Raw genomic sequence first — 20699 nt, 5'->3', positions numbered from 1 at the left:
CAGACATTGGCAAATACCCCTTGGAGGTGGTGATAGAACCACCAGCTAAGGCATACTGTTTTGTGCATTATCAAAACCAAAGTTTGAACTATAACAAACCTCAATCTTTATTTTTACAAGAGGCATATAACATAAAATGAAAACAAGGGGAGCCAAAATTTTCTGGCAGTGGAAACCTATTTTAAAATATAATCGAATTTTTATTATAATTTTAGACTGGCCAGTTTCTGTACTGCTAGATCTGATTTCAACTGAACCTCAGCTACTTTCAAAGTAATTTCTCTATAAAGAGCACCACTCACTTTTAGGTTCATTCCCAATGTGATTTGCTGCTTTTCTCTCTGAAGTTCTTTTCTGTACGGATGTATTTTTTCCTCTCTGTCTGATAAGGAAGCCACAATGACACTGCTCTTATTTTTGCTTGCTTCATACTGCTGTACAAAGTTGCTTTCAACCTCAGCTAAGGCAGAAAAAAGAGAACTAGTAAGGGTAACCAGTTCCTTCTCCAAGGTTAATGCCAAATGGTCAATTAGGAAATCTTCACTTCCTAATTTTAATTTTTTGAAGAAACAGTTTACAGGGAGAACTCTGATGAGATAATGAAGGCACTGGAACAAAACAGTTTGATTCCTGGAATAAAACAAACAAACACAATATTATAAATATCAGGATAGCACTAAGCAATCATTTACAATACATTGTAGTAATCAATAAATATTCATTTAAAAACACTAACAATGAACAGAACCAATAATGCATGTGATCATTGGTAAAATTCAGATGGTAGCAATAAAATATACATATTGTATGCCAAGTCTGTTAATATTAATCGGGTTGCTTCCTGATTAATGTTTTTCCTCTGAGTTAGTAAGATCAGTATAATATTTTTTAAATTTTATTGTGAGGGACAGGTAAGCAGGAAATTATAGAATAATTATTAGGTCCTAATCAACCTCCAAAATAACTAAAAACAAAAAAGTTCCAAACATATAAAATTAAAAAACATAGCTCTTCAGTTTCTAAATGAGGACACCTGTTCATTCGTGCCATACTAGGCAATGACTGTGAATATCCCACAACAGTACAGAACTCTACCATGGAGGTCACTGTTGGACCACACACTCAGCACACCTATGCACACCAAGTTCTCTGAACCTATTTCAATTTGATGTGCATTACCTGCAATAGACTATTAAAATTCCTTCGCATAGCGTTCTTTGTTTCCAGTTGAAGAGTGTCCCATAAAAACTTCCTGGCCTTTTACAAAACCACATTTCCGGAAATTCTTTGATTACTTCACATTGCATGTATTCTAAGAGCCATGTCCTCATTGAAGTCAGGGTATGGCCAGATGATGTGATTTGAAAACAAAATTTGTGTAATGCTGCGAGAAGTACAAAAAAATCTTCCATGTTTTCTATAAGAAAAAAAATGTCACAAGCTCTGTCATTAAACTCTGTCCATTATCAAATAAACAGTTTCTTAAAATTTTCAGATTCAATTAAGTATATGACTGAAAAGTACGAACGAAAATTACCTACAGATTCATTCTTTGGAAATGTCACTAGGTATTTCCCCCTTGAAATATCTTCCAGACTTAAAAAAAGTCTGCCACAAGGAACAGAACGATTTTCAGAATGGTTACCATTTTTTCTCTCCCTAATTTGTAGCAGTACAATGCAACAGAAATTATTGAGTGCTAAAAGTGGTGGAAGAGATGTTACGGCAGTAATTATCTGTACACAATCTTTCTTAGATGGTTGTTGACAAACAAAGCTTTTCTCTTCCTTGCTATGAAGGGTTAACTTGATTCTTTTTGCCTCTGATCCGACTTCATATGGCATAGAAGGTGATGCTGGTAAAGAACCCGTACTCAACTTAATCACCCTATTTTGACACTTAAGCAGAAAGCTGGAGTCACAAGCTTGATCCAATAACAGCGATAAAGTCACATCATTCAGAGACCTGTAAATAATCCACAGAGTTTGGTTATAGTTTACAAGTTCATTCTTTAAAGTTAAATAGGTGATTAAATACCATACAACAAAAAATTTATTTTCATTCTCTCTTTTTCTAGGAAACATTTCAAATGTAAAATATATCAGAAAATTAAGAGTAAACACTACAGTTTTCAAGATCCTATAATAGCACTTCTCTTAAAACAGGCAAGCAAAGACACTGCAAATAAGCTGGACTACAAGAAAATAATTTCTCCAATTTAAACTAAAAAAAATTTTTTTTAAGATAAAGGAATGGTAAAATGTCTAGATTTTATTTTTCAGGTAGGTTGTTTTTTCTCTTTGTAAACAAGAAAAATAAAATCTCATTATTTAAAAAAAAACACCCAACCTTATTTTGGTAATGATTTACAATGTGAATACTCATAAACTAAAAACTGCATTTTATAATCTTGTAAGTGACTTCAATAAAATCTACTTTTGACTACAAAGTATTATTTATCCCTTAGCAATTCTTTCGGGATTTACATTTATAACAATTTACAAATATGATACGGTCTTGTTTTAGTACATTCCAACATTGCCAGAGTTTATCAAGTAAAAATAGGTGAGAATGGTGATATAACCATAGAGGACTTAACACCCAGGAAGTTCACTGTGTGCACTTAGGGTTATAGCCTAAGAATAAAAAAGAACCTCAAAAAAATCTGAAACAATTTGTAGTAATTATATTATTGGTATTGTTATTCTAGGAATATTGCATATATATTATGGGATAAAGCAAATGAGTACTTACGTTGGTACAACTGAGAACTGGAATTTTTAGCATGGGAGAAAGAAGAGAGATGCAAGATTGATGAGGTTAAGTAAAAATCTTGAAGTTTTGAATCTGAATTAGAAGTATCAGCATGGACTCATGCTGTATTTTACCTCTTAAAAAAAAACACAAAACAAAAAACGTATTTCCTACCTATGCCCACAAAAAGGCCTAGAAATAACCACCACTCACAAGCAATGAGCTTCTCTTGTGCCCAGACTCTGGTTTCTAAATTACAAACTATATATGAGGGTAACTAAATAATTGATAAGGAGAAGTTTCTTATCACCATTTTGCAAATGCTAATGAAACAATCTGTCAGTCTGTTCTGTGGTGGCTTGTGTATTGCTGTGATGCTGGAAGCTATGCCACCGGTATTTCAAATACCAGCAAGGTCACCCATGGTGGACAGGTTTCAGTAGAGCTTCCAGACTAGGAAGAAGGACTTGGTGATCTACTTCTTAAAAAAATGAATAAAGAAGACCAAAAAAGAATTGATGCATTTGAATTACAGTGTTGGCGAAGAATATTGAATATACCATGGACTGTCAGAAGAATAAACAAATCTGTCTTGGAAGAAGTTCAGCCAGAATGCTCCTTAGAAACGAGGATGGCAAGACTTCATCTCACGTATTTTGGACATGTTATTAGGAGGGAGCAGTCCCTGGAGAAGGACATCATGCTTGGTAAAGTAGAAGGTCAGCAAAAAAGAGGAACACAGTGGCTGCAACAATAGGCTCAAACATAGCAACGACTGGGAGGATGGTGCAGGATTGGGCAGTGTTTCGTTCTGTTGTACATAGGGTCCCTATCAGTCGGAACCAACTCGATGGCACCTAACAACAACAACAACAACGAAACAATGGAACTAGGCAATGCTCATCAACAGCTGCTAATATCACAAAATGAAAATGATTAGACCTTATATATCTCCTGAAGGAAGAATGCAACACTATCTATTAAGTATTCTTGTTAAAAAAGAAAAAATCAAGCATTAATTGGATCCTGCTTCTAAGTCTAATACCAGTTTAGAGGAAATACACGAGTCAGAGACAGGTTTAAAAAAAAATAACAGGATGAAATCAGCAAAATCCAGTCTAAAGAACTTTATAGGGCAAACTGCCTCGTTTCTTCAAAAATACACTGTAAGGGAAAAAAAGACTTGAAGGGGAACCTATAGATTGAAGGTCTTCATTGCGTTCCAGGTAAGTACAACCAAACATCAAAAAAACAGATCATTCCAAATTTACAAACTGTTCCAGAGAATGGGAAAAAAGGAAACACCCCCCAACTCATTTATAAGCTAGTGTAGCCTTCACTAAAGCTAGGCAAGTATTGTTCACGAACATTTCAAGTCAATTTCACTCATGAACATAGACGCAAATATCCTTAACCAAATGTAAGCAAACTTAATCCAGCAATACACTAAGTGTTAGCAAACCTAATCAAGCAGTGAACCAAAAGAAATCAGGATGAATTTGGGTTTATCTCTAGGAATGCAAGAAAATTAAAGAAATTAGAAATTAAAGAAAAACCATATAAACAACCAGATCAAAACAACTTAGACATTCAGTGAAACAAAATAAACCCGTATCTCAAAAATGATTCTGGATCCACTAAAAACGCAGCCTGGCTTCCTTACTATATTAAGCTGCTCAGATATATTTCCTTCTAGAACACTGCCATCATCTCTCAGACTATCGTAAGGCACTATCTGGTTTCTCTCTGATTGCATAGTTGTGGTTCAAATGTAGTTAATGTAATATCTGTATTGGGGGAAGTACAAGCTTTGGTTAGAAAGCTCTTTGCTGTGCTACAGACAGCACAGACATTACTTCCTCATCCATGGTTTCAAGAACCCAAAAGAGAAAATTAATAGAGATATAAAAATTGTTATCTATTATTAGAAGTAGATACTTTATTTAACCAAATTTTCACCTTTCTACTTTAGCCAATAGTCTCTAAATGCTTCTGATACGTCTAAATGTCCTGATGAGAAACTTCTGTGCATTGTTTAACTATTCCTACTCTGAAGGCTACAGAAACTTGACCTGACAATGTCCAGTGATTTCATAAACCCTATCCTTGTCATATTATTAACTCAAATGCTTTGTGTAAAACAGATACTTCTAGAGCTGTGCTGGCCAATACAGAAGCCACTAGCCATGTGAAGCTATGGAACACTAGAAATGTAGTTAGTCCAAATGGAGATGTACTGTACATGTACACCAAATCTTAAAAACTTCCTTTAAAAAAATAAATGTAAAACATCTCATTAATAATTTTATATATTGATTACATGTTGAAATGAAGTGATAATATCTTGGATATACTGGCTTAAATAAAAAGTATTAAAATTAATTTCACCTTTTTCTATTGACATTTTTAACATGGCTACTAAACAAACAAACAAAAAACTCCATATCAGTTGCTAGCAAGTTGATTCCAACTCATGGTGACCCCATGTATGCAGAGTAAAACTGTGTTCCATAGGTTTTCAAGGCTGTGACCTTTCACAAGCAGACTGCCAGGCCTTTATTCCAAGGCTCTTCTGGGTGGGTTTGAACCACCAACCTTTCGCTTACTAGTTTGCACCACTCAGGGACTCCATATTATGAGTGTGTTATGGATTGAATTGTATCCCCCCGCAAAAATGTGTGTCAACTTGGCTAGGCCATGATTTCTAGTACTGTGTGACTGTCCACTATTTTGTCATCTGATGTGATTTTCCTATGTGTTGTAAATTCTACCTCTACGATGTTAATGAGATAGGATTAGAGGCAGTTATGTTAATGAAGCAGGACTCAATCTACAAGATTAGGTTTTGTCTTAAGTCAATCTCTTTTGAGATATAAAAGACAGAAGTGAGCAGAAAGACAGGGGGACTTCATTACCACCAAGCAAGAAAAACCAGGGGCACACATCCTTTGGACCCAGTGTCCCTGCACTGAGAAGCTCCTAGACCAGGGGAAGACTGATGACAAGGACCAGCCCCCAGAACTGACAGAGAGAGAAAGCCTTCCCCTGGAGCTGGCACCCTGAATTTGGACTTCCAGCCTCCTAGACTGAGAGAATAAACTTCTGTTTGTTAAAGCCATCCACTCGTGGTATTTCTGTTATAGCAGCACTAGATGACTAAGACAAAGTACCTACGTGGCTTGCATTTTATTTCCATTGGACAGCACTGTCCTAGAGCATCAAGACATTTACTTACAGTTGCAAAGAAGATGTGGTTTTCACTCCAACAACCAAGCTATCATCCATTACACGATACCACATCTTCTCTATTAGATGTTCTGAATCTTTTAAATCATCTGATATCTTTTCATCAAAGGTATGCACAGGATTTTCTTTTTCACCACAAAGAGGAACAAGGTACTCCTTACAGAAAAACATGTTTAAATAACTGATTACAAAAAATGTACTGAACGTAGGAAAACTAGGGAAAAAACACAAATCAGCTTTTGGACTGGCCTTATGGCCTAGATATTTAAAAGTAAAGTCTAATGCATATAATATACTGCATTACAGATTACACATAATTGACTAAAATAAAACTTACAAAACATATATAATTAACTAAAATTATCCACTCAGATCAAGAAGCATGGCATGACTGGAAACAAGATGGAGTGTCCAACATAGTCAGCAGGGATGTAAACTTGGAGTCCATTTTTCAAAATAAACTGACAGTACATAACCCCAGGTATATCGAGACAATCAAATCCTTAAATAAAAAACAATATAATCAAATTTTACTAGTGACATACACTAAGCCTATAACTGAACTTTTATATGAATAAAACTGATTAAACTATCTTTGAACTGCTTAAAGATTACTGCTAAAATTTTAGTGTTAAAGTCCAGGCCATACTCACTGATTTCCACACATATGGATTTATAATAACTTTAGAAATAGTAGTAGTAATAATAATATGAAACAATTACTGAGTGCTTACTATAAGCTAGTCACTGTCCTAAATGTTATTCACAAAAACCCTAGTACCCTAGGTTGGTACTATTACTAACTATATTTTACAGATAAGGAAAATGAGGCACAGGGAGGTTAGGTAACTTGCCCAAGGTCACACAGCTAGCAAGTGGCAGAACTAGGATTAGAAGTGAAGCAGACTGGTTCCAGAGTCCAGGTTCTAGCTTCACTATTCTTCTATCCTCCCTCTCTATGTGGTAATTATTGAAAAATACATACGGACACTTAACATACAGTATAGCAGACCAAACATGTTCCCAGGAATCTGACGCTTCTGCTAATGGCTGTGAGATCTGAGGCCAGCTACTTATCTGAAACCTGGGGAAAATTGTACTACTTGCCAGGGTTGCTTTCAAAGTTAACTAAGAAACAATGGAAATGGCCAAAATGGTGCCTTGCACATAGAAGTTTCAATTCATTAATTTCTAAACATTCCTTCCCCTTTCTAATACTGGCCAAATTGTTAGAGTGAGGTGGAAGATGGAAAATGGGGAGACTTTAATGATTAATTGTGTGAGGTTTCCCAGGAAATTAGAACAGTAATATAAAAATGCAATATCATGTGCTTTTGTGATAGTTTTTACATTAACTGGGCCATATTTTGGACCAAAACCCTCATATTGCTACACTTAAATACAAGCACGAGGCTGAGACCGTTACAAGAATGGTCAATCTAGAAGGAAGTCAGAGCTGGGCACTGAAGTGACTTGAGAAAATAAAATGTGACATTAAGCGTCTCTCCCTCCAGCTTTTCTTGATTTATTTTTAATTTTGCTATACTGTGTCTTTCTCTGAATGAAACCACTAATGTATGGAAAACCAAAAAAAACTGTTGTCCATCAAGTTGACCCACAGCGACCCTATAGGATGGAGTAGAACTGCTCCATAGGGTTTACAAGGCTGTAACCCTTACGGAAGCAGACCACCACATCTTTCTGCTGCGGAGTGGGTCGTGGGTTCAAACCGCCGATCTTGTGGTTAGCAGCTGAACACTTAACCACGGTGCCACGAGGGCTCCTTACTAATGTATGTAGATGCTACTTTTTATAAAGTCTGAACAGTTTTTGCTGATTTTCTACATTGCTTAACTGGCATAAGTAACTGCAAGGTACCTGAAAAAGCTCTTATGATGGTCAACCACAAGGAAAAAGAGAGTAAAATTATTAAAAAGTACATATAAGGACTAAAAAAGCACAGCAATTTAGGGATACTTACTACAAGAATAAATATCCTTAGAAATGAATGATACAATAGACTGAAAAACAGTACACAAATGATGGCATTACATCATCATTGTCACGGTTTCAATTATGTCCCTCCAAAAATGTGTTTCTCAATTTGGCTGGACCATGATTCCCAGAATTGCATGGTTGGCCCCCATTTTGTGACTGTAATTTTATGTTAAAGAGGATTAGGGTGGGATTGTAACACCACCCTTACCCAGGTCACATCCCTGATCCAATGTAAAGGATTTTCCCTAGGGTGTGGCCTGCACCACCTTTTACCTTACAAGAGATAAAAGGAAAAGGAAGCAAGTAGAGAGCGGGGGACCTCCTATACCACCAAGAAAGAAGCACTGGGAGCAGAACGTGTCCTTTGGACCCGAGGTTCCTGCGCAGAGAAGCTCCTAGTCCGGGGGAAGACTGATGATGACAAGGACCTTCCTCCAGAGTCGACAGAGACAGAAAGCCTTCCCCTGGAGCTGACACCCTGAATTTGGACTTCTAGCTTACTAGACTGTGAGAAAATAAATTTCTCTTTGTGAAAGCCATCCACTTACAGCAGCACTAGATGACTAAGACAATCATCAATACAAGGTTAAATAATGCTCAGTATAGGCTGTTTAAGAAGTCAGGAAATATATAATTCATTTAGGAGTAATTTCTATACCAACCATACAAATAAAAAAGTTTTAATAGTTAAATTTTTTTTTTAGACAAAAGTACTTATTTTCCCCAAGGTTCCTGATAACTGAGACTTTAATATCTTACAGAATCATTTGCAACTTGGTAAAATATTGGCTCTTTAATCAAATACTATACAAGGTCATAAATTATGTCATAAATTATAATCCCTGCCAATTTTCTTCTTGATCCTCTGAGCAGCATTTTCTAATATATTCCAGTTGAAATAATTCTTCAATAACTTGCAAATTTTCAACTCATAAAATGATAAAATGGTCATATGACTAATTTTACCTCCTCTGTACTTGATGTTATATCAGTCTTCCCTTGAACCAGGTTTATTAAAGCTTTGCAAGATTTTGAAATAACTTTTTCCTTAAGCAGGAGATGCTGCTGTAAATCCTGAACTGAAGCCAAACCAATCTGTAAAGTAGAAAGAAAAACAGTTGCCAGAAACAATTTCAAATGAAAACTGTCATACCATTCATTCATGAAGTACTTTCTCCAAATGTGGTTTATAGTTCACTTTTCTGTAGAGAAGCAGAGAATATTTCTCAGAGCAAAACTGTTTTATTTCTAAATTTTAAGTCTCTAATTACCAAAAAAATGTAATATTTTCTTTCAAAGAGGAATAATACAGCAAATAACTGCTTGCAATACAGAGTCTACATGTCAAATTGAGAGAATGTCAGTGTATTGCAACATCAGTTTCATCACTGAGTTTTTAAGTAACCAGGAGTCAACATGAATAAAATAAGGCCTATCAACACTCCCATCCCCACAAGAAAACTGTTTTTCTTGCTACTGAAATAAGTTCTGCTTCAAAAACAAAGTATCCACAAAAGCAGAGACATCACCATGAATAAAGAATCACTTTTAGTTTCAGACTGTTTAAAATCCTGTATTCACAGTAATCTTTACAGCAAAATTTTAAATATAATTTACAATAGACCCAAAATTCATAAATTTATTTTTGTGCTAATAACCTCAGTACTAGGGTTGACTCCTAACTGCTGAAAAAAAAAATAATTTGGCTCTAAACTGGACATTGAGCAATCCATTCTTTTTATTATACCAGTTAAACAGATTTCAGCACTAAAGATAAAACCTTCACGAAATAAATTTTGCTATTGAAAATCTAAAAAGATCCACGTCATTGAACTGATGGAAGCTGTTTCATTTCTGATGGAGACCTGGGACTGTTTAAGTATTAATCCAGTTTTTAATATAATAGGTTTTTCTAGATATAAAAGGCAACATGCATTTCTTTTTTTGGATTCTTTTTCTTTTAAATAAAATTTTTTTGGGAAAAAAGGCAGGTAAATTCTTTTTCTTGTTATCAATGAATGGAAGTTGAAGGGTAAGGACTGAACTAGCTGCAAATCTCATTGCACAAAGTATGTAAAGTGTCTAACCAACATTTCAAAATTTCATACACTGACCTAGTTCTGTGGGCTCTATATCATTCACATCCCATCACTCATTCACTGAGTAATTCATGACTTTGGGGGAGGAAGTTGCACCCCTAAAAGGTAAACAGCCAAATGTGAGGCTGCTGGAGGAACAGGTAGTGGAAGCGAGGAATATGCGGGCAGATTCAAAATGTACCCTCAGAAATTATTACTGGTGTTCTCCCCTCCCTCCTCTCTTCATCACAGCCCCCACTCCAAGATGAAATTGTGAATCACTAGACCAGTTAAATGATCTATGTTGCGAAGTTTTACTATAAAATTATGAAAATAAGTGGCAAGTGGTAAAAAAAATTTCAAATAATATAAAAGTAAATCTCACCCTTCCTTCTGAGGCCCTCAGTTTCCATTTGCACAGCCAACAGACTATTTACCTTTCCAGAACTTTTCCATGTCTGTATTATAAAATGCTTGCCTCCTCCTCTCCACAAACCAACCAACCAACCACCCAAAACCAAAAACAATAGCACACTATACTACATGGCACTAAGCCTTGCTTTTTTGTTCTTTTTACTGTCCTTGGGTGGGGCAAATGGTTAAGCGCTCGACTACTAGCTGAAAGGTTGGCAGTTCAAACCCACTCAGAGGCACCTGAGAAGACAGGCCTGGCAATATGTTACCGAAAGGTCATAGCCTCGAAAACCCTATGGAGCAGTTCTACTCTGCACACATCGGGTCACCATGAGTCAGAATCGACTCAACAGCAACTAACAACAACATTATATATGCAGAAAGAGTGCATGATAAAAAAAGTTTAATGAATCCACACGGGGACTATACTGATAATCACTGGAATTTTCTGTGTATTTAAAATTTTTACACATAAAAAAGGCAGGTTATGAAAAAACATGCATCATATAATCACATTTCTATCTAAATCTGCATATATTCATATAAATAAGTCTGCATGAATATCCATGTCAGAATGTTAAAATTGGTTATATATCTCAGTAGTGGAATCACAGATAATTGTTATTTCCTTTTTTAATATTTCTGTGCAAAGTCTGAATATTTTACAGTGAATGTGCATTACCTATATACATTTGGAAAACCTCAAAAACTCTTTTTTAGGAAGTTTTTTTATGGAAAGCTTAAGGGTTAAACTGTTCATCTTTGGAATGTTTATAATTCATCATCTTCATCTCTCTAAAAGAAATCCCATGCTATACAGATCCTACAGACCAGAAAGAATGTGTTTTCAAAATTGAGTTTCTTTTATCTTATCTTATGAGGCTTACTAAGTCTATACAATCTTACTACAAAAAGATATCATTTTTAGATGATACATTTGTAAGTAAAACCATAATAGTTTTTACAGAGGTAGCAAAAAAATAAAGATCTTTTGAAATATCATTGCTTTTTCCAGTCACTAAGTTGTTTATACTTAAAGGACCTTTTCTTTCAATATTCTTTATTTAGAATAGCACTATTCAAAAAAAAAAAAAGCAAAAATCTAACACAAACACTAACTTTCAATCTTCTTTCTAAAGCTGGAATCACCAAAGAATGAGGAGAATTCTTCTCGATGTCTTCAATTAAAATATCTTCACTGCAATCCAACGCATCACTCTAATAAATAAGACAAACACATAAACCAAAAATCTAAAACGAATTTGAAATAAACCAAAAATTCATGAGATTAACAAAATACAATTAAAGTTTATCCAGTCAAAGAGCAGTTTTCCACGTTATACACTATTTTACAAAAGGCAAATTATATCTTTTCCCCATCATCTTCTTGTACCTAGAAAAAAATCACTATGACTACTATTACCACCTAACATTTGTATAGTGCTTTATAAAGTATCAACTCACTGGATTTTCACAAAATTCCATAGATAAAGTAAGAATTATCCTCATTCTACAAATGAAAAAAATTGAGGCTCAGAGAGATTTTGTATATATCTTAAACTTCAGTGGTATTATTTCCCTTATGCACAAGATCTCAAGATATTAACAACAATTCCTTCTTTTAATAAACCGCAGTTTCATTTCAGTTTATTCCTTAATTTAAATTAACCCAATATCATCATGTTTATTGGTATATGATTTTCAGAAGCAACAATAAAGTTAATTTTCAACATTACTATCACTTTAGTGACCGCTAGATATACTATATTTCAAACTTATACCAAAAGCATAAAGCCAATTTGTATAACATTTGTTGAAAGGAAATTCAATGTACATATTTAAATGATCCAAGCTATGTATTTTTAAAATTGAAAAAGCTTAAGTATGAAATCACAAATATTTGAATGGTAGCTCAAAAGCTTTTAAGCATTTAAATTTTTCTAAAACGGTTATTAATGTATAAAAATAGAACTTGCTGAATAGTTTATGCTGACGAGATCTGTTATTTTAAATGAAGTCAGGCAATCAGAGTCCAAGAAGCTCTTCCAGAGTAGCAGCACTTGTTCAGTTCCAGCTCCAATAAAGTCATCGATCAGTACTGAGAAAATTTTTTCCCACTTAGTGGCAATCTGCAAGGAAGAGATAAGGGAGGAATACAGGAAAAAAAGAAAAGAAAAAAAAAACAGATGTGAAAAAACTAAGTCCTTTTGTTTCATGTAGCTGTAATTTGTTCTCTTCGATTTTACAAATAAGTAATGAAAATGGTAGTGTAAAAACTAAAAATAAATAAATAAAATAAAGATACTGGGGGACAAACAAACATAAGGAGTTGTAACAACTTTATGGCTAGCAAGGTACTTAAATATTTTATCAATGTCTGCCCAGGGACTGATACATTCCTGATTTCTCTATTAAAAATGTATTGCAATCTATTTATGAATTCTAATACTTCTTATAGCTAAATCTTTGGAAAATTTTAACTTACGATCTGCCCAACTGCTCAAGGAATTCAGCTGCGTTAGGTAACCAGAAGGTACTAGTAGACTCTTAGAGTACTCTCAAAGCAGAATGACCCATAATAGAGTCAAGATGAACTTATTACTCTAAACCCTGGCAGGGGAGAACACAGCCATTATCAGGCACGTAAAAGGGGACGGACTCTAAAAGTGGGTCACCCAGAACACTCCTAGCCTAATGGAATAATATGGTCAGTTCATACCAGAACATCAGACCCCAAGTTTAAAATAGAAGACAACCTCTTAAAAGCCCGTAACGCTGAAAGCCTCTGGATTGGTCCCCTGGAAACTACCACCAGGGGGAGCAAATCTCCCTTTTCCCTGAGGTAGAAAAGCTAAAATGCTCCTTTAGAATCCTAGAGGTGCAGTTACAGCAACCAGAAGAGGCAGGAGGGTGTCTTGCATTAGAGAAAGAAGGCTCTTTGATCTACATAATCAAATATCAATCTCGCCCCTATAAGGTTTCCAAAGCAGTGATTCTTCACTTGTGCAGGGAGAAAGCTTATTTGTAAACCTACACCCTCCCTTCCCCCAACCCAAGAGGATCATGGAGTGTAATGAACTATGTGAACAGATACTAGTAATAGGAATGTCCTGGGCATGCAACAACCATAGTGCTGTGTACACAAGCATGCACACACATTTGCAATCTATAGTTCTAGAACAATGCTGTCCAATAGAAAAATAAGCGAGCTACATACATAATTTTAAATTTTCTAGTACCTACTAAAAGAAAATCCTCTACTAGCAGTAAAAAGAAACAGGTGAAAAAGATTTTAATAGTATATTTTATTTAACCAAAATATCAAAAATATTATCATTTTAATTCAATTCAATGTAATCAATAAAAAATATTGAGATATTTTACTTCTGTTTTTTACCAAGTCTTTGAAATCTGGTATATATTTTACATCTATAGCACATTTAAATTCAGACTAGCCACATTTCAAATGTTGTATAACCACATGTGGCTAGTGGCTACCATATCACACAGGACAGCTCTAGAACATATTAACCTCTGTCTCCAACAAGCATGGTGAGACTTCGTCTCACATCCTTTGGACATGTTATCAGGAGGGACCAGTCCCTGCAGAAGGATATCATGCTTGGTAAAGTAGAGGGTCAGTGAAGAAGAGGAAGACCTTAAATGAGATGGATTGACACAGTGGCTGCAACAACGAGCTCAAACATTCACAACGATTGTGAGGATGGCACAGTACTGGGCAGTGTTTCGTTCTGTTGTACACAGAGTTGCTGAGTCGGAACAGACTCAACAGCACCTAACAACAACATCTACAACAAACCAAAACTCATGCTTCAGGTATACTTGACAATGATCTCGATTTTGAAATGTCTGCTACATAGATTTTTGCCAAAAGACTTACAGAGATTATTTCAATTCAAGAGAGAAAGTTAATCATGTATTCCCCTGGACTCTAGTCTCTCTGTGTCATATTACTGGATTAAACACTACACCTAGAGCTTTTATGAAGGGCAGACAGGAGAACACACTAACCTTGATTTCCTTCCTGTATTTCATCTATGTTTGTCTTTTACCTGGAGCTTTGGTGGCACAGTGGTTAAGAGCTCGGCTGCTAACAAAAAGGTTGGCAGTCTGAATCCACCAGCTGCTCCTCAGAAACCCTATGGGGCAGTTCTACTCTGTCCTGTAGAGTCGCTACGAGTCAGAACTGACTCGACAGCAATGGGTTTGGGTTTTGTCTTTTATCTACTTTTGTAAACTGCCTTAATTCTTTTATGGAATAAGGTAGAAAAAGGATAAATGGATGGATCCACAGCCAACCCAAAGGAAGACTGCTTCTACTGTTTTCTCTCATTTGGGGGCGAAAGTGCTTTCAAAGACCCCATTTTATTGCTCAATTATATATTTAACTATTCAAAATCTCTTAGATACAGTAAATTCCTCTCGGAACTCAATGTTAGAAAAAAAATTTCCCTTGATAGTATGTCCCATCCAATTGTAAAACCCGTTGTATTTACTTTTTTTTAAATCTTGACTGCTTAATTGCTCAATTAAAATTAGGGTTTTTGACATTATTATCCCCCCTTTGTTTCTAGATTCTTAGTCTTTATTCCTGTTTTTGAAGCAATCAAGTATTTTACCATAAACTATATCCAACTTTTTTAAGTATGTGAGTATAAATGTAAAGTTAACACTAAGCTGGAGGCATGAGCTACAAAAGTTCCAAAGTGTCAAGTTTACTGAGCTGTTCTAAAAACAATTATTTGTAGAGAACAGGGTGTGACTCCAGAGTTTTCAATATAGGGCATTTGAGAGCAACTTAGACGTACAGAATCCCTGGTATAGAATACCTCCCTTAAGAGGTAGGTCGGTAGGGACTTAGGTAAATAACTTGTAAAAAGGATGGTGGTCCATCATAGAGAAAGAACCCTAGAATACTATTTCAAGTCCAAGAGGCCAGAAGTTACAGGTCCTTCTACAGGAACTGACGTAGTTTCCTGCTTTGAGTAACATGCTAGTGGCAGAACTCTACAGTGCCCAAGGAGGAGACTCATTTCAAGGGAGTGAGGACTAAATTCCAAGGAATTAATGAGGTACAAGGGAATTATTTTCCTTATCCAGGTGAACAGACCAAATCACACTGAGTAGGTACAAATAACTGATGACAGTCCCAGCCTTGGTCTAATATAATAATAGCTACCACTTACTGAGCTCCTGTTATGTAACCAGCACTGTGCAAGATACTGTACAACGTCACTGTCTTTAATGTTCCCCTCTCAGAGGCAGGATGATCACAACTTCCCAAAGACAGAAAATGCTTTCACAAGAATTAACTACATTCCTTAAGGTAACACTAGTAAGTGGCTCAGTTGGGAATTCAACCCCAAGTTAAATGGTGTTCTTCCCATTATCCTGCCCCCAGTAAGGGTTACAGGCTATGCCATATGTTTCTTCCCTCCCATTTCTTGGAAAAGAATAGGGAGTAGAAAAGGGCAGAAAATGTCACCTTCCAAAATAACTTTAAAAAGAAAGTACAATGTGCTTATAAAAGACTGCTTTCAAAATAAAATAGGATAACTTTCCAATTATTTTTCTTTTGAAAATTTAAAACCTTTATTACAGGGCACACAAAGTACACAAAACTGTTTTTTTCTCTGAAATAGCACAAGAATTTAAAAAATCGTTGAATATGCTAACCTACTTTTGGAATAAACATTTCTGACTAGTAGTGATTATTTACCTTGATTTATAATCACCTTATATCACATCTTAAGCCAGGAGAATGCAATGTCGACAAAAAATCCGGGTCAAAGAAATATTATTGGTAGAGACACCCAGTTACAAACCTCCAATTTCCATATTCATTTTCTGTGCCTTTTTACCTGTTATTAAACACTCAATACCAGTGAGTATTTTAAAGCAACTTCCAAGGCTTACGTTAAAAGATAAGACTATACGTAGATAAAATGTAAATGTTTGCTCAAAGGTCAACTCTGAGTTTTGAAATATAATAAAAGTCTCTAGGCAGCAGATTTTAGAAAAATTAACATTTAACTTGTCTCTGGAGAATAACTGCTTATTTTAAAGGGACAACGACACATTTCAAGGACTTTCTCTACATTTCATTTTAAGAAAAAGACAATTAAGTTTAAATAGATAATTACCAACTTTTAAAAAGCTGAGCTGAGTTTTCTATGAAGGCTCATAGTCAAATCACTAATAATCTTACTGTAAATAAAAACATGGAGTCCCTGGGTGGTGCAAACAGTTAACGCACTCAGCTGCTAATCAAAGATTGGACGTTTGAGTCCACCTAAAGGCTCCTCAGAATAAAGGCCTGGCGATTGACTTCCAGAGACCCTATGGAGCACAGTTCTACTCTGACACACATGGGGTCGCCCTGGGTCAGAAGTGACTTGACAGCAACTGGTAAAGTAAAAATAGACATCTAATTATCAACATATGAATAAAAATTGGAAATAGTTATATTAAAAGACAAATGAAAATTATATATTTATTTATATATTTCTAAACAACTCAAAGCCTTTATGATTCAAAATGGCAAGGCAAAACAATTATCAAGTAAATATTCAGATAAATTGGAGGAGCCCTTGTGGCAAAGTGCTTAAGTGCTCGGCTACTAACCGAAAGGTCGGTGGTTCGAACCCACCAGCTGCCCTGTGGAAGAAAGATGAAGCAGTCAGCTTCCGTAAAGATTACAGGCTCGGAAACCCTACGGGGCATTTCTACTTTGTCCTATATGGTCGCTATGAGTCCTAATAGATTCAACGGCAATGGGTTTGGTTTGGGTTATTCATATAAACTGAAATTTAAGAAAAAAGAACAATGTAACGTATATGTTTTTCTTTAAGTACAGCACTAAAAAATAATTTTGACAAGACACCAGGATGAAGTCTATGCAGAGCAGGAATGCTTAAAGGCCTCAATCCTATATCAATTGAATCATTATGAGAATAAGTACTATACCTGAAAGTTCTTTTTCCAAACAGCACAAGCATCACTGGACCTAAAAGATACAATGAAAAGGGAGTCTTCTCCACTCGAATCCATAAGTTGAACTGTACAAGGATCTCCAAATGGAAGCTGGCACACACTTTCAGGAGTACCATTATGGAATGAAATCAGCTGATTCTTTTGAGTAAGGGCAATCAGAGACATTCTTAACTGGTTGTTAACTAACTCAGTTGCACAGACATGCACACAAGTTACCACACTGCTATAAGCATGAGGGATAACATATGTATCAGGTAAGATTTCTTGGTGGTCAAGAGAGTATACACAAAATTTCGTATTCCAAATAGCACAATCTGACTTTGAAGGTCTCTGGGTGCATCCCAATAAAACGATACCTAGATTTCCAATCTCCCCTGCCCACACAACAGAGGAAAAGTTAACTGGCACACTAACAACTGTGCCAGTTTTGGAAGAGATACAGAAGACTGCTTTGACGTGTCTCCATAAAATTAAAGGACCATTAAGAACCCTTAAGCTGTCCTTCAACTCATAGCCTAGTTTAAAACTCAATCGCTTTTCGAATTTATTGGTACTGTGAAGCAACAGCAGAAAATAATTGAAAACGTTATCTTTTTCGCTTTGTATCATAACATGAGGAAGGCTGAGTCCAGTTCTCAAGTCTGACACGCAGCTGCAACAAATAATTTTAAAATGAGAGTTTTCTTCCTCCATGCAAAAAAACCCAGTGGACTTCTGAGCAAATACTCTTGTTCCTTTGTCAAACACCATTCTTCTGACATGTAATATGGGTGTTTTTGCAGCCCCTGTATCGGCAAACTTTCTTTTACACAACTGAAAAACAAGGACTTCCCCATTATAACACAAGAGTCTTTCTTGTTCGTTAGATGACATTGCTTGCTTGCTAATCATGCCACAATATCAAGTCTTCGTGTTGATCTGATTTTCAAATGCAAATTGATTCTAGTTGATACTTTAAACCTAAAAAAGAAACGAGAAAAACTACCATGAAGTAGGCAGAGTTAAAAAGAAACATGTTTCTTTTAGAAACCTATCACACAGGTAACTATAATTTTATTAAGTATTCTTACATTTTTTAGAATACTATTGTAACCATGTCACACTTATCAAAAATATATCTCAAATATCCCTTAAAACTCATGAGTCGGAATTGACTCAACGGCAGTGGGTTTGGTTTTTGGTTTGATCCCTTAAAAGAATTCAATTTGCTAAGAATGTGAATAAAAAATAAAAATTTTTTTAAAAAAAGAAAAAAACCATTGCCGTCAAGTCGATTTCGACTCATAGCGACCCTAGAGGACAGAACAGAACTGCCCCATACGGTTTCCAAGGAGCGGCTGGTGGATTCGAACTCCTGACCTTTTGGTTAGCAGCCAAGCTCTTAACCACTGCACCACCAAGGCTCCAAGAATGTGAATAACCTTGTGAAAAAAGATAACAGAATGCATTAAGAACATTTATTTAAAGCTTTAGATGCTCAATTCAAACTGACATCAGGTTTCTTTCTGGCTCAGAGAATTTCTTAAGGTTCCACTTCTCTGTTTCAAACCTACCAATTCTCATCTGGTTTCCTCATTTTCCAACGGGCTGCCCTGTACTTAGTTTCTCCCTCTGCTTAGCTGCTTCAGAATGACAATTAAGTTAATCGATGACTTGTCTTAGGAGCTGAGTCTCTCCCCAGATATGGTGACTCTAATTAGACTGCTCCCACAGCCCAGGTTCTTGGGCTCTTACTTCCTGGCGACAGGAGCTCACACAGACTCTATCACAAAAATCAAACTCCAAAAGAAAAAAATAGGAGGTGCTATAAGATGGCTTTAAAAATCTCCAGAGAAGATAAATAAATCTTACTTTAGAAAAACAATCCATTTTTACTACCTAAGGAAGTCACTATTCTTACTCAAAGTAAAAAAAAAGATTAATAATGTAATTAATTATAATGAACAGAAGTATTAAATAATAACAGCTATCAATTATTCATGCTTCTTATGCCAGGTGCAACATATGCATTGTCTCATTTAATGCTCACAACTAGTCTCTTAAAGTACTGTATTCTTGTCACCCCATCTTTTAAATGAGAAAGCCTTATTTTAACAAAGGTAAGAACATTTCCCAAGGTTATGACACCAGTCTGCAGTTAGAATGCTAATGTGCAGTGGCCTCGATTTCTAAGAGGGGCCCTCTGACTCCTGAGACTACACTGGTAACCACCAGCTGGTCCCGACATGCATTCCCCTACTCTGAACAAACTGGTTATAAGAAAGGCAACCAGGGAGAACTAGTATAATAGAATAAAGAACAAAGGAACATTCCCTAAATTGAACAAACATGTAAAAAAGATGTTGATTTCTCTTTATTTAGTGCCTATATGTACTGGTCACTCCTTTAACAGTTACTGGTGGAGCTGGAAGACAATATGCTGAGTGAAATAAGTCACAAAGGACAAATATTGTATGACCTCCCTTATATAAAAAGACAAGAAAAGGCAAATGTATAGAGACCACGGTTTATCTGTGGTTTCCATAGGCAGGAGGGAGGGGGGCGGGGGGCGCATTTTGCTTATGAAGTTTTGAGCTTCAGTTTATGGAGATGGAAAAATCGTACTGATTAAGGGTAGGGTTGCACAGCCAATTAAAGTAATCACTGTCAATAAGTTGTACACCTGTAAAAAGCTGAATTGGCCAAAGTTGTGTGACAGACATATGCACAACAACAAAGAGTAGCTGCTGAGGCTGCTTAGGTACAACCAAACACCTCATGGGATTTGGTTCCTTGGTTTGGAGGTTTAGGGTCACGGTTTCATGGGACATTCCATTAAATTGGCCTAATAACGTGTATAGTGCTTCTGTTCTACCTCCTAGTTCATTGTGTAGTGCCTGGGGTCTTAAAAGCTTGCAAGCAACCATCCAAGGCACAACAATCAGCCCCTATTCACCTGGAGCAACAGAGGAAGAAGTCAGGAGCAGGAGAATATGGAATGTCTTCCATGAACAATGGCCTCCTTTGCCATGCAACCAGAAGAAATAGATGGTGCCCAGCTACCATTTCTGAATGTTTTGGTCAAAGATTTTACAGAAAAATCCTGATCAAAGGTGGAAAACGCATAAGAGAATTTCAAATTCTCATGGAATCCAGACTTTCTGGAGGCATGGAGGCTAGACGAACCACTGAAACTATTACCCTAAGATAAATTTT

General features: G+C 35.9%; 1 protein-coding gene across 5 annotated transcripts in view; it reads right to left on the bottom strand.

Annotated features, from left to right (window-relative positions):
* FANCB (FA complementation group B) overlaps positions 1–20699 on the bottom strand; it is a 345837-nt gene that overhangs the window by 316898 nt on the left and 8240 nt on the right. For all 5 annotated transcript variants that reach the window (XM_023740692.1, XM_023740693.1, XM_023740690.1 and 2 more), the window contains exons 2-9: positions 17478–18464; positions 12467–12619; positions 11610–11708; positions 8965–9093; positions 5990–6156; positions 1538–1965; positions 1180–1417; positions 303–630 (exon numbers count right to left, since the gene is read on the bottom strand). In XM_023740692.1, coding sequence (XP_023596460.1) covers positions 303–630; positions 1180–1417; positions 1538–1965; positions 5990–6156; positions 8965–9093; positions 11610–11708; positions 12467–12619; positions 17478–18395 — 2460 coding nt within the window. In that variant the 5' untranslated portion in view covers positions 18396–18464. The remainder of the gene's footprint in view (positions 1–302; positions 631–1179; positions 1418–1537; positions 1966–5989; positions 6157–8964; positions 9094–11609; positions 11709–12466; positions 12620–17477; positions 18465–20699) is intronic.

This window comes from Trichechus manatus, unplaced genomic scaffold (genome assembly GCF_000243295.1).
Source record: "Trichechus manatus latirostris isolate Lorelei unplaced genomic scaffold, TriManLat1.0 scaffold00162, whole genome shotgun sequence".
Taxonomy (NCBI): Eukaryota; Metazoa; Chordata; class Mammalia; order Sirenia; family Trichechidae; genus Trichechus; species Trichechus manatus.
This window is presented reverse-complemented; position numbering and strand designations above follow the sequence as displayed.